A 14,864-nucleotide genomic window follows, 5' to 3' on the forward strand; every position below is an offset into this window, starting at 1 on the left:
GAAAGTATCTTCAACAAATGGTGCTGGCATAACTGGATGTCAATATGTAAAAGATTACAAATAGATCCATATCTGTCACCATGCACAAAACTCAAGTCCAAGTGGATCAAAGACCTAAACATAAATCCAGTTACACTAAACTTAATAGAAAAGAAGATAGGAAGCACTCTTGAACACATTGGCACTGGAGACTATTTCCTAAATAAAACACCGACAGCACAGACCCTGAGCACAACCATTAATAAATGGGACCTCTCAAAACTGAGAAGCTTTTGCAGGGCAAAAGACACAGTCAATAAGACAAAAAGACAGCCAACAGATTGGGAAAAGATCTTCACCAACCCCACATCTGACAGAGGATTGATCTCCACAATATATAAAGAACTCAAGAAACTAGACATCAAAGCACTGAACAGTCCAATTAAAAAATGGGCTAAAGAGCTAAACAGAGAATTCACAAAACAAGAACTACAAATGGCTGAAAGACATTTAAAGAAATGCTCAACATCCTTAATCATCAGAGAAATGCAAATCAAAACGACTCTGAGATACCACCTTACACCTGTTAGAATGGCTAAGATCAAAAACACCAATGACAACCAATGTTGGAGAGGATGTGGAGCAAAGGGAACACTCCTCCACTGTTGGTGGGAATGTAAACTTGTACAACCACTATGGAAATCAGTATGGCGGTTTCTCAGAAAATTAGGAATCAAACTACCTCAAGACCCAGCCATCCCACTCTTGGGCATATACCCAAAGAATGCTGATACATACCATAAAGATACATGCTCAGCTATGTTCATAGCAGCACTATTTGTAATAGCCAGAACCTGGAAACAACCTAGATGCCCATCAACGGAAGAATGGATGAAAAAAATGTGGTACATATACACAATGGAGTACTACTCAGCAGAGAAAAACAATGAAAGCATGAAATTTGCAGGCAAATGGATGGAACTAGAAAATATCATCCTGAGTGAGGTAACCCAAACCCAGAAAGACAGTTATGGTATGTACTCACTCATTGGTGGATTCTAGATATAAAATGAACAATCAGACCACAACCCATAGAACCATAGAGGCTATATATATATATAGCATGGAGGTCCGTAGGACGACTGTGGCATATAATAAATTTCAGTTTTACTCAATTATTGAAAAAAAAAATAGCCAAATGAATGGAAACACATGAACTATGAACCAAAGTCTGAGGGGCTCCCAGCTGGATCAGGCCCTCTGAATAGGTGAGACAGTTGATTGGCTTGATCAGTTTGGGAGGCATTTAGGCAGTGGGACCAAGTCCTGTGCTCATTCCATGAGTTGGCTGTTTGAAACCAGGAACTTATGCAGGGACACTTGGCTCAGTCTGGGAGGAAGGGACTGGACCTCCCTGGACTGAGTCTACTAAGTCGATCACAGTCCTCGGGGGAGGACTTGTCCTGGAGGAGATGGGAATGGAGGGTGGGCTGGGGGTAAGGGGAGGGTGTGGGAGGGGGGAGAATAGGGGAACCCATGGCTGATATGTAGAACTGAATGGTATTGTAAAATAAAAAATATATATCACAAAAAAAAAAAAAAAAAAAAGATGTGGAAAAAGAAAAAAAAAAAAAGAAATGGTCACCTTTGTGTACCCACATGGTTTGTATCTACTTACAACCTTATCAGAACAACAAATTACCTAAGCTGTTATTAACTCTTTTAAAAAATCGTCTCGGGGCTGGAGAGATGGCTCAGTGGTTAAGAGCACTAGCTGCTCTTTCAGAGGTCTTGAGTTCAATTCCCAGAAACATGGTGGCTCACAACCATCTGTAGTGGGATCTGATGCCCTCTTCTGGCATAAAGGTATACATGCAGATAGATCACTCATATACATAAAATAAGCAGATTTCTTTAAAAAATCATCTCACTTAAAAAGTTAATTTAAGAAGGAATGTGAGATGCAGAACAATGTGGAAGTCAAACATTGTTGGTGAGGGATTAAGGGTATAGCCTTTTTAGAAAAGCTTGCAGAATCTCCTATAAACCAAACATATTACACTTACGGTGTGACCGTAAACCACATTCTTACTTAGAAATGAAAATTTGTGCTCTCACACAAACCCATTCCTATTTATAGTGGCTCTACTCATAACTGCCAAAAACCGAAAGTGCAATAGCCCTTCAATTAGTAAAGGGACAAACTGCAGCACATTCTTCTAATGAAATGCCACTGAGCAGCAAGAAGGAGCAAGGTGTCTGATGCAGCAAAAATGGGTAAATCATGACGATATTACTCCATCTTTAGATGGAAAATGCTATATTTTTTTCATTTATATGACATCCTGCAAAGGTCAAAACTACAGGGAAAGGAACCAGGTTAAAAGTTAGCATGGACTTGGGTGGGAGAGGAGTTGACTACTACAGAAGCAGAGAACTCATATGACAGAATGTTCTGTATCTTGATTATAATGGAACCGATTCTACTGTATACATTAGTCAACGTTCACAGACATGTTCACTGAAAGTAAATAATACCACAGAAAGTCTGAATTTATGCCATGATTGTTAAGGAAAACCCGTATCAGCTGACAAAGTAGAAGGCAGGTTAAAAATAAACACAATGAAAACAAAATCCATGTCACAAATTCTAGCAATGTATCTTGCCAAAGACTCCAGGCCCGAGGGCCCCTCTTTGTTGCCAAGATCAGGAAGTGCTAGAGCAATGTTCAGGACACACCAGCGCCACTCTGAGAATGTCTCCTTGGCATAATTAAGTTGAATAAGAACTTAAAAGGGAAGCCATTTCTAATCAAGTGACTTAACGTTATTTAAGGCAAACCACAGGACATGTATGCCGACAGAAACACTGAGATAAGATATGAAAAGAACCTGCCCTGGAATAGGCAGTTAGTAAATATCACTTCCCTTCTCCTACAGTTTTCCAGAAAGTCCAGAGAATACATGAAAAAGAGAGTAAGCAAAAAATGCCTGAATCAATGGAGAAAATTATTATGACTTCAATTTCCCCCAAACTGATCTACAGGCTCCACACATAATCAAAAAATCCCAACAGGCTTTTACATAGATATCAACAAATTAATAAAACTTTTGAATGAAAAAAACAAAAGACCATTATAGAAAAATAAATTTAAAAAGAACAAAGCATAATCAAGCTATAGAAATCAAAACAGTGGGACATTAGTGTAAGCACAGACATACAGACCAATGTAACATGAATCACTTCAGGGAACAGACACACACACTCATGGTACACTAGCTTCCAACAAAGATGAGATATTCAGTGGAGAAAAAAAAAGTCTTTCTCACCAAATGGTACTGGAACAACTGAAGAGCCATATTAGAAAAGAAAGGTACTGGGTGGGTGTGGCCCACGCCTGGAATCCCAGCTCTCGGCAGGTGGATCTCTGTTGAGTTCCAGGCCAGCCTGGTCTACAAAGTGAGTTCCAGGACAGCCAGGGCTATACAGAGAATCCCTGTTGTGAAAAAATAAAAACAAAAACAAAAACAAACAAACAAAAAAAAAAACCCACAAAGGCAAGGAGAGAAAAAGAGGAAAAGAAACCAACTCCCTCTTAAAGAGGAAGGGACAAGCACAAATTACACACCATATACAGAAACAGTACAAAATGGACCTCTTAATGTAAAACTTTAAAATGAGGACGGCTAGTCAAATAGCTTTGTGACTTTGGATTAGACAGTAAGTTATTACACATGATAACAAAATCATAAACCATGAAATAAAAAACTGATAATTCAAACTTAAAAAACACTACACTACCCTTCTAAACACTTAAGAAAACAGGTTGGATGTGGTGGCTCATGTCTATAATCTCGGTACTTAAGAGGCAGAGGCAGGAAGATTGCTACAGGTTTGAGAAGCTAACCTGGTCTACATAGTGAGTTCCAGACCAGCTAAGGTTACCATAGTGAGACTCCATCTCAAAACCAAAACTGAACAGAATCATCTACTGACGGATGAATAGATAAGCAAAATATGGTATATAATTGAGTATTCAGTCTTAAGGAAATTCTGACATATTCTACAACATGGATGAATTCTGAAGGCATTATTATGCTCAGCAAAATAAACCAGCCACAATACACACACACACAGAGAGATACTGTATAGTTCTACTTCTACAGGGTAATCAAAAATCAATAATAAGTAGATTGGTTGTGGGGGATGGGCATAGGGGTAGGGGGGCAGCAGTTCTGGGCTAAGCAGAGGAGGGAAAGCAGAATTCCTGCTTACTAAGTGCAGAACTTCAGTTCACAAGCTGAACAGTCACAAACACGGGCGGTGGTAACAACTGCACATTACAGATGTGTATAACACCACTGGCAAACACATTTAAAGAAAATTAACGTGGGGCTGGAGAGACGGCTCAGCAGGGAAAGGTGACTGCCCCCGAGCCTGATGAACTGGACCCTGGGGCCCACATGGCGGACGGAGAACTGACTGCTGCAAGCTGTGCTCTGACGTCACACTCTTGTGCTCTGGCACATTCATCTCCAGACCTACATAGTCACAATAAATACGTGAATGCAACAAAAAATTTTAGAAGTAGTAAAATGACTGGTTTTATATATATTTTGCCACAATTTTTAAAAACAACCTGCAAAAGCGTGTGTGAACGTAAACACATTATGCCAAGTGAAAAGGTCAGATATAAACAGCTATCCACTGTGTGATTCCACTTATATATTCTGAAGACACTGAAACAAGAGGAACAAGGGGCAGTGAGATGAGGACCTCCGAGAAGGCACCTGCCACCAAGTCTGATGACGGGAGTTCCATCCCAGGGACCCATGTAAGGGAGCAAAAAAACTGACTCCTGAAAACTGATCTTTGACCTCCACGCACTGTTGCGCCATATGCACGCTGAGGCTTGTGTGAGCAGCACGTACACAATACATAAGTAAATACATTTAAAAACTGGGTGGTTAACTGGATAGTGGGAGAGAGGAGACTGGCTGTACGGGAACTTTTGAGGTCAATGAGCTGTTCTATACTTTGGTTGTGGCAGGTATGTAACTAAGGAGTAACTTTTATTACATGTACATTATTTTTCCAAAACCTAACTTGACAGAAAAGTGGAGCACGATACCCAGACACATCCCAAACAAAGGCATCCTTCCTACCTTTCCTCAACTTGGATGGAGAGCCGGTTGCAGAGGCGGTGGACATACTGGGCATAGCTTTCTGCCAGAGTCATGTCATAAGCGATCAGGTGGATATTTAAAACACCATATTCATAATCTGTCCCCAGATTAATGGCTCTCACTTCCACTTTTGCCTTCTTCTTTTTAGGCTGAATAGAAAACAAAGAGAAAGGAAATAGTCCAAGGACTGTATAAGAAATTTAATCTGACAGGCATGGTAGTGAGCAGCCCTTAGGAGGCAGGGACAGGTGGATCTCTGTAAGTTCAAGTCTAGCCTGGTCTACATAGGAAGTTCCAGGCCATCTAGAGCTATATAGTGAAACTTTATGCAAAAAAGGAAGAAATTTAATCATAATTTTGTTTTGTTTTGTTTTTCAAAACACAGTTTCTCTGTGTAGTTTTGGAGCCTGTTCTGGTACTTGTTCTGTAGACCAGGCTAGCCTCAAACTCACAGAGATCCACCTGGCTCTGCCTCCAGTGTTGGGATTAAAGGTGTGTGCTACCACTGCCCAGTGTGTTCATATTTTTTAAGAGTAACCTTTCAAGTCAAATTGTTTACTATTTTTCCCCCAGGTTACCCTTTTGAGATGTTAAAGTTCTCATAGGAAGGAACAGGCAGTTTCCCTTACCAGTGGCCAGTACAAGAACAGAGCAAGCACTATTTTAACAAGACTGAATGTGACTGTCGTCTGTCATTACTTTGTTTTGAGGCTAACCTCCCATCTCGAGTGCTGTTTCTCAATTTGAAAATTGATAGTTATGCTATAAGCAAAAAACTCATTCTGTAGACCAGGCTGGCCTCAAACTCACAGAGATCCACCTGCCTCTGCCTCCCAAGTGCTGGGATGAAAGGCATGCACCATCACTGCCTAGCAAAAACAGGTATTCTGGAGGCAAGGTTTTGCCCACCTTCACTGGCAAAGAACTGACAGAAGAGTAAATTAGAATCAAGGTTCTCTTACAGTTGGAAGAGATCTTAGAGATAATTTTGTCTCTCATCCCCTGACAGAGAGAGAAAACTCTTGTTTAGGATTTCAACAGTAAGGAAATGGCCAAGTTAAGTACTGTCTGTCATTTGGGCAGAAAGCTAGGCCTGTGAGAGCGTCTGTTGCCAGTGCAGGAGGCATCCTTTAGAGCAGGAGGGCTGGGGAAGACCTGCGTCATCAAACATCTCAGTGCTAACACCTGATAAACCACAGCATTCAGCTCCAGAAGTTCTGGAGAGAAAATAATGAGGCTGATAGCCAAGTGCCTGAAGGAGTTGGTGATAGTTCTCTGAAAAGTCCGTAATGATCTGAGGGGGGGGGGGGTGCATGCTCAGTGGGTGGGCATGTTTATAATTCAGTGCCAAACACTGGAGACACAGTTTCCTCACTGGGAACAGCAAAATTGTGGTAAAGGTGTAAGTAACCACAGGGACCTTTGATGAGTTTCTATAAAATGTAAATAGCATTGATGTTAGATGGGTTCTGACCATCTTTAGTTCAAATACTAGCTCTGGAAATCACCAGTCACTTGGTAAGTTAATAATCTAAGTCTCTGATTCCTTAAACTACATCTTTAATAACCAGTATATTATAAGAATTAAATGGAATATATCAGCTTTAATACTGTAAAAATAAAATGTTTGTAAAGCCCAGTAGTTATAGCACCTGCTTAAAAGAATTTTGTATGTTTTTGTTTTTTTTGTTGTTGTTGTTGCTTTTTTTTGAGACACAGTCTCACTATGTAGCCCTAGCTGACCTGGAACTCACTCTGTAGACCAAGCTGGCCTCGAACTCACAAGCGATCCACCTGCCCCTGCCTCCCAAATGCTGGGATTAAAGGTGTGCACTACCAGCACTGGCACCTTAAATATATTCTTTTCAGCATTTCTCTGTGTAGCCTTGGCTGTCCTGGAACTCTGTATGTAGACCAGGTTGGCCTTGAACTCCCAAAGACCCTGCCTCCTGATTGCTGGGATTAAGGTGTACACCACCACCACCTGGCACCTTGAATATATTCTTAATGGGAAGAAGCATGTCAGCTACTTCCCATCACCCTTGACGGCTAGACTGTGGACATGATGGTTCAGGAAGGAGCTGCCATCAGTCAATGAGAGAAGCGGGAGGAGAAGTATGGCAGAACAAATGATGGAATATTTAACTGATTTCTATATGAAAGAGAAAGTAACTTCTCTCTTGTTTAAGCCCTTACTGTGGGTCTACGATGGCAGGCAGATCATTAACTCAATTCCTTTTATTTCTGGAGCCCAATCACATTAAATGCAGAGTCAAACTGACTGGATTCTGGGAACTTACTAGCACCATGTTCACAGACACATCCTTTTCTCTCCATTAGTCAGTCTCCTCTCTGCCCTGGTTACCTCACAGAGTAGCTACTGAATCAAAAGATGGGGTGTTCAAATTTGCTCTGAGGCTAAAATTGCAGTCTAAAAGAATTGTGTTCATCTCTGAAACTCCATGTAATACTGCACTGTACATAACAAGCAGACTTTACTAGGAGCAAATATGGTTTTTATAAAAAGCCCTCTGCATCTCAAAAAATCCATATCCAATTTTATTTGTGAAACATTTTTTCTTTTCTTTTCAAAACAGGCTTTCTTTGTGCAGCCCTGGCTGTCCTGGAACCTCTCTAGACCAGGCTGGCCTTGTACTCATAGAGATCCACCTGCCTCTGCCTCCCGAGTGCTGGGATTAAAGGCGTGTACCATCACTGCCTGGCTAAAACTTTATGTTCAACAAGTAAAACAGAGAGGTGAAAATTGGGGATTTAGGGAATTCTGTTTATTCATCTGGTATGTTTGCAATGGGGAAGACTGCTATTAGTAGACTTGCATAGGGAATGGCTCCAGGACACCGGTGTCCAGTGAACATGGTTTGTAAAGCACTGTGACAATGGCCGTGAAAGCACTTTGAAAACTGAAAGGCATCTCTACTGCTATTCATGTCAAGTCTGAAAATCAATATGGTTATAATTTGAAAGAATAAGTGAGGTAGGGCAAGACTCCTAGCGATCTGGAGACCAGAGGCCTCTCTGGAAAATCTGGAAAGTCTGGAAAATCCCCAGTTAACTATTTTATGTTCTGGATAGCTCGGTGTTACAAGGTACCCCAAGCAACTAGATAATCTCAAATGTCTGTTACACACCCAGTACTAATAATACTGATGGCATTTAACAAATCTCTATTGTGCCAACCCCCATAACTTCTTCATTGACTCTTGCAGGAAACATCACTTCTTTTACAGATTGATGCATCTGAAATTGACAGGTAAAATTGTACTTCAACATGTACATACACATATGTGCATACGTACATGACAGGTTTGCTTGTGCATCTCTGCTCTCTTGATGTAATCCTCCAGTAAAGCATCACCACATGTATTCAGTAGACCTGAGAACTTCCTCAGCTGACTGACTGCCTTTGCAGGACCAAGTCCTACTCACCTGAGCAGCAGTGCTCGGCACAGAGCAGGCGCACGGCAGATAATCAATGATGGCATTCTTGTCACTGAGTTACAAGGAGCAGACTTAAGGGGAACAGGGGTCCTAGTATAAAACAAGCCTCCCCAAGGCACTCCTGTAATCCACGTCTAGACCTGCAGTCACCAGACCAACGAAAGCAATCTTGTTTCCAGTTAGCTAGGACTATTAGCTGTAAAGCATTCCAACTTGATTTTTCTGGAAATGACTGCAGTCTCCTCAGACTTGTGGCCATGAGTACCGACCTATATCTAAAGATGCTTAAACAAAATAAAGATGTCAAAAATGGGAGTCACTTCTTTTGTGCCAACAGTAAAAACAGCATAAAGTTTCCTAGAGAAAAGGTATCTTGATCGCTAAAGTCCACTGGGTAAAGACTGAAATCAACCGAGTTATGAGAGTCACAACTTACTCTTCTGCCCCAAAGCCTGGAAAGCATTTATGCTGCCTCTGATATTATCCTCCCTTACCTTCTTTACAGTTCTGATTGCTAAGCTGCTGCTACCTCAAGACTGGAAGCTAGGCAACAGCTAAGGGTAAGTGAGTAAGTGAAAATCAGTAAATTAGACAGTTGTGAAGCTTTTTTATCTGTGTGTGTGTGTGTGTGTGTGTGTGTGTGTGTGTGTGTGTGTGTCTAACAGAGAAATAAAGGGCCTTTGAATATACTGTACCATGAATTGACAGGATTATGGACTGTGTGTACGAGCCCATGTAGTTGAGTGGTTTAACATGATTTTGGCTCCATAAGAACTTGACTTTAGTGGTTGGTGCTGCTTCTTGTAATTCTGAGCAACAGTTAATAGCTGGAATGGGGTCTCCCCAACAGCTAAACTATTATTACTTTTAACCTGCCAAAGAAAAATCACACCAAAAGAATCTGAAGCATGTAAAATTCAAGAGAAGGATACAAGGCATTTGGAGAAAGCTGAGATTGACAAAGTGCATGCTGAGTGCAGAGATGTGCCCTGGAAAGTGATCCCTCACTGTGGATAATCAAGCAGGATCTTGCAGGAGGAGAACCATGGTAAAAACAGGAAGATGAGTTCATGGAGAGGAATGGTATGTGCAAGGGCACACATGGGTGTGTGAGAAAGTATGCAGAAGATCCCCAAGAGAGAGGTTGGCCTGTGGTGTAAGAGGGGTTCTCATTGGTTTGTTACCTCCTCCTGTGTCTCCCAGATCACGGTGTTACCCCCCTCCTGTGTGTCTCCCCAGATCACGGTGTTACCCCCCTGCTGTGTGTCTCCCCAGATCACAGTGTTACCTCCTGTGTGTCTCCCCAGATCACGGTGTTATCTCCTGTGTGTCTCCCCAGATCACGGTGTTACCTCCTCCTGTGTCTCCCCAGATCATGGTGTTACCTCCTGTGTGTCTCCCCAGATCACGGTGTTACCTCCTGTGTGTCTCCCCAGATCACGGTGTTATCTCCTCCTGTGTGTCTCCCCAGATCACGGTGTTACCTCCTCCTGTGTCTCCCCAGATCACGGTGTTACCTCCTCCTGTGTCTCCCAGATCACGGTGTTACCTCCTGTGTGTCTCCCCAGATCACGGTGTTACCTCCTGTGTGTCTCCCCAGATCACGGTGTTACCTCCTGTGTGTCTCCCCAGATCACGGTGTTACCCCCCTCCTGTGTGTCTCCCAGATCACGGTGTTACCTCCTCCTGTGTGTCTCCCCAGATCACGGTGTTACCTCCTGTGTGTCTCCCCAGATCACGGTGTTACCTCCTCCTGTGTGTCTCCCCAGATCACGGTGTTACCTCCTCCTGTGTGTCTCCCCAGATCACGGTGTTACCTCCTCCTGTGTGTCTCCCCAGATCATGGTGTTACCTCCTCCTGTGTGTCTCCCCAGATCACGGTGTTGCCTCCTGTGTGTCTCCCAGATCACGGTGTTACCCCCCTCCTGTGTGTCTCCCCAGATCACGGTGTTACCCCCCTCCTGTGTGTCTCCCCAGATCACGGTGTTACCTCCTCCTGTGCCTCCCAGATCACGGTGTTACCCCCCTGCTGTGTGTCTCCCCAGATCACAGTGTTACCTCCTGTGTGTCTCCCCAGATCACGGTGTTATCTCCTCCTGTGTGTCTCCCCAGATCACGGTGTTACCTCCTGTGTGTCTCCCCAGATCACGGTGTTATCTCCTCCTGTGTGTCTCCCCAGATCACGGTGTTATCTCCTCCTGTGTGTCTCCCCAGATCACGGTGTTACCTCCTCGTGTCTCCCCAGATCACGGTGTTACCTCCTCCTGTGTGTCTCCCAGATCACGGTGTTACCTCCTGTGTGTCTCCCCAGATCACGGTGTTACCCCCCTGCTGTGTGTCTCCCCAGATCACGGTGTTACCTCCTCCTGTGTGTCTCCCCAGATCACGGTGTTACCTCCTCCTGTGTGTCTCCCCAGATCACGGTGTTACCTCCTCCTGTGTGTCTCCCCAGATCACGGTGTTACCTCCTGTGTGTCTCCCCAGATCATGGTATTACCTCCTGTGTGTCTCCCCAGATCACGGTGTTACCTCCTCCTGTGTGTCTCCCAGATCACGGTGTTACCTCCTGTGTGTCTCCCCAGATCACGGTGTTACCCCCCTGCTGTGTGTCTCCCCAGATCACGGTGTTACCTCCTCCTGTGTGTCTCCCCAGATCACGGTGTTACCCCCCTCCTGTGTGTCTCCCCAGATCACGGTGTTACCTCCTCCTGTGTGTCTCCCCAGATCACGGTGTTGCCTCCTGTGTGTCTCCCAGATCACGGTGTTACCCCCCTCCTGTGTGTCTCCCCAGATCACGGTGTTACCTCCTGTGTGTCTCCCCAGATCACGGTGTTACCTCCTCCTGTGTGTCTCCCCAGATCACGGTGTTACCTCCTGTGTGTCTCCCCAGATCACGGTGTTACCTCCTCCTGTGTCTCCCCAGATCACGGTGTTACCTCCTGTGTGTCTCCCCAGATCACGGTTTTACCTCCCTCCTGTGTGTCTCCCCAGAAGCTTCACTCTATCCCCCCTCATTACCTCCTCAGGGACAAGGACACATGATTAGGGTGGAAACCAAGCGAAGAGTTATAAATTGAGTCAACCAGCACTGACAAGAGGAGGTGAACTAGACGCCCCCTTCTTTCCAAAGGTTTAAAAGTCAGAAGGCTGCTGGAATTGTGGAACACTATAATCCCAGCATTCAGGAGGCAGAGGAGGCAGGCGGACCTCTGTGAGTTTTGGACTCTGTCTCAAAACAACTCTAAAGAAACAAAAGTCTCAGAAGACTGAGAAGCGCACTTGAAAGGAGGGAAGGAAGAACAGGAGTCAAGACGAGACAAAGGCACTTCAAGCACGCGTGTGAAAACTGACTAACATCTCCTTGGGGACATTAGACTCCAGGAGGATGAGAAAGACACCAGGAAAGGAAAAAATGGGGACCTGCCTACTTACTGCTTGCTGTTGTTTGTTTGTTGTTTTTCCCCTTGCCTCTGGTTTCAAGGAGACCACACAGGGATCCTAGTTTCCCTAGGCCAGGTCCCCAGAGGGGTGGAAAGTGACAAGCCTGCAGGACGGGTCGAAAGCTCTGGAAGCCACAGATGAAAGCTTTCCTTGTGCTGTCCTGAAGAGCAGAGACTACTAGAGCAGCGTCCACACCATCCAGCACGACTGTGCCAGCCACGGTGGGCACCACACAGTCCCAGAGCGGGGGCCTCCAGCCCTGACCATCCAGCACGACTGCGCCAGCCACGGTGGGCACCACACAGTCCCGGAGCGGGGGGCCTCCAGCCCTGACCATCCAGCACGACTCCCTCCAAACCACCAAGGCCGTGTGGAGCCAGCTGCTGCCAGTTGCAGGATGTCTGCCACCTCTGCTTTACGAAGCCTCAGGGCAGCTCCCATAACCACTAGATCAATTTCAACTCCACTGGATCAATATTTATTGTCCCTGCTTGATGCCATGCCCTATGCTGGACACAGAGGACACAAAGGAAAGAGATACATGTCCTCTACCCTTAGGTATCTCGAAATCTAGAAGAGGAGAGAGCCATCAAAACAGACAGTCACAGACAGTGAGTCCTGGGACACAGAGAACACAAGGAACTATGGCAGCTCACAGAAGGACAAATAACTCCATGCAGGAAATCCAAGAAGGTTTCTCTGAGGGATGATTCATTTCTGCCCCAGTTTAAAAGCTGAAGACAGCGGAGGGGGTGGTGGTGCATGGCTGTAACCCCAGTCCTGGGAAGACTATGGCAGGAGAATCGTTAAGTTAAAAAAAAAAAAAAAAAAAAGACTGAGAAGTTTTTTAAATGAAGAAGGGGAGCAGCACAGGAGAGGCCTCGAAACAGGCAAACGTGCATGAAAAGCAAAAGGTACAATATAGGTAAGCCAGGGGACCGGTGAGGTGGAGACGCCAGAGAGACAGACAGACAGACAGCACTGGGCTTCCTTTTTGATCAAGCTATGGGGCTGCTCAGCATATGGTATGTGTAGAAAATTCCTTAGAGGAAAGATCCCAAGGAACAGAGGGAAAAAGCTACCTCAAGCCCCACCCAAACAAAATGAATTCTTTTCCTACTATTTATGTGAGGCTTTTAGAAAGAGGATATTTTAAAAGGGGGATGTACTAAAATAAAACAACCCCAACAATATGCTCTAAGTGCCATGACTCAAAAGGAGTGTAAGTCACTCTGGTTTAATAGCAATCCGCATCCTCTTAGCACCCTCCTGGGAGCAGTGTCTCTGCCAGCTGACCAGAGCTCCCTGTGGGCATGCACCAGGTCCTGTTCATCCTTTCCACAAAAATTATTTTCCTGATCCTTTAAACCTAGTCCAAAGCCCATGGCTGGGGAGTTCATAGCCCCGGGTGAGGAAGCTACTGCCAGTGTTCTGTGAAATAAACAAGATGTCCTGCCACATTGCCTCCTAAGTAACTGTTTACACCAGGTATCACTGCTGCTGTCCACTTTGACCAGAGAAGCTTCTTTTTGCAGCGGTCAGCCCTGACTACAGAAACTCAGAACTAGCCAAAGCACTGAAAATGAATGATTACTGAATGCCCAGTCATGAAGGGGAAACCTATACGACCCCCTCCAAGGTTTAGGAAACTCATAGAAGAAAGGGTGGAAAGAATGGAAGAGTCAGAAGGGAGGTGGGGAGACATGTGAGATGTTGACTTCCAGGCATGATATGGTTGCTGCATTCCTGGAATCCCAGAAGCTGTGGTTACCCACATAAGACCAGGCCTGTCCACAGCTGTCATGGAAACACCCGCCTCCACACACACACACAGACTTACATACAGTCTGCTGATGGAAAAAGGAGAGACCATTTCTTCAGTAATGTAGCCACTAGTAAGGTACCCATGCTCCTGTAAATAAATTCTCACCCATGTTCCTGTAAGCTACTGTTATGAGACTCACTGAGTCACACACACATACCCTGAAAACAGAATGGGAATAGTAGAGGAAGTATGAACAAGAGGGTGATGATCCAGGGAAACAGAGTGGGGTGGGGTGCATATGAGTGAAATAAAGTATGTATATACATAAAAATGTCATAATAAAGCCACTGTTAAGGACAGGCATGGTGGCACACGCCTTTGATCCTAGTGCTCAGAGGCAGAGGAAGGCAGATCTCTGAGTTGAAAGCCAGCCTGGTCTACACAGTGAGTTCCAGGACAGCCGGGGTTATATAGAGAAACTGTCTCAAAAACAAAACCAAACAGAACAAAACAAAAAATACTGTTATATGTAATTAATACATGCTAACAAAAATATTAAGAAATTGTTTTCCTACCAATTTTAAATAAACAAGGCATCAATAGGGCATATTACATAATAGGTATCTGTTCATTAAACATTTCAAAGCTTCATGCTATCTGAAACACATACTCCATCCCCCCCCCCCCCCCCCGAGACTGTTGGGCTATTCAAAGCCAAAGTTTCTTAACTTTTACAGAGTCTGATAAATGCTGAGGGCTGGGATGCACCTTAGTGGTAGAACAGTTGTCTACCATGTATAAGGTCCTAGCTTTGATCCATACCAATAATTCAGACAAAAGCTATGGACTCAGCTGGGCATGGTGTCTCGGGCCTGTAATTCCAACTCTCAGAAAAATTTGCATACAATATCTTTTTACATATAACTTCAGGATCTATCATGCTTACACAGATGAAAGTAATTTGCCCAGAATCACAACGCTTAAACATGGCAGAACTGAACCTGAACATGTTTCCTGTGGGGAGCCAGCCTGA

The 14,864-nt window shown here is 44.4% G+C and overlaps 1 protein-coding gene across 1 annotated transcript in view; it reads right to left on the reverse strand.

The window, feature by feature from the left end:
- Mrpl48 (mitochondrial ribosomal protein L48) overlaps nucleotides 1–14,864 on the reverse strand; it is a 64,964-nt gene that overhangs the window by 8,431 nt on the left and 41,669 nt on the right. Inside the window, exon 6 of the mRNA XM_076559284.1 lies at nucleotides 5,146–5,315. Within this exon, the coding sequence (XP_076415399.1) occupies nucleotides 5,146–5,315 (170 nt within the window). The remainder of the gene's footprint in view (nucleotides 1–5,145; nucleotides 5,316–14,864) is intronic.

The sequence above is a fragment of the Peromyscus maniculatus genome, chromosome 1 (assembly GCF_049852395.1).
Source record: "Peromyscus maniculatus bairdii isolate BWxNUB_F1_BW_parent chromosome 1, HU_Pman_BW_mat_3.1, whole genome shotgun sequence".
In the NCBI taxonomy this organism is placed as follows: Eukaryota; Metazoa; Chordata; class Mammalia; order Rodentia; family Cricetidae; genus Peromyscus; species Peromyscus maniculatus.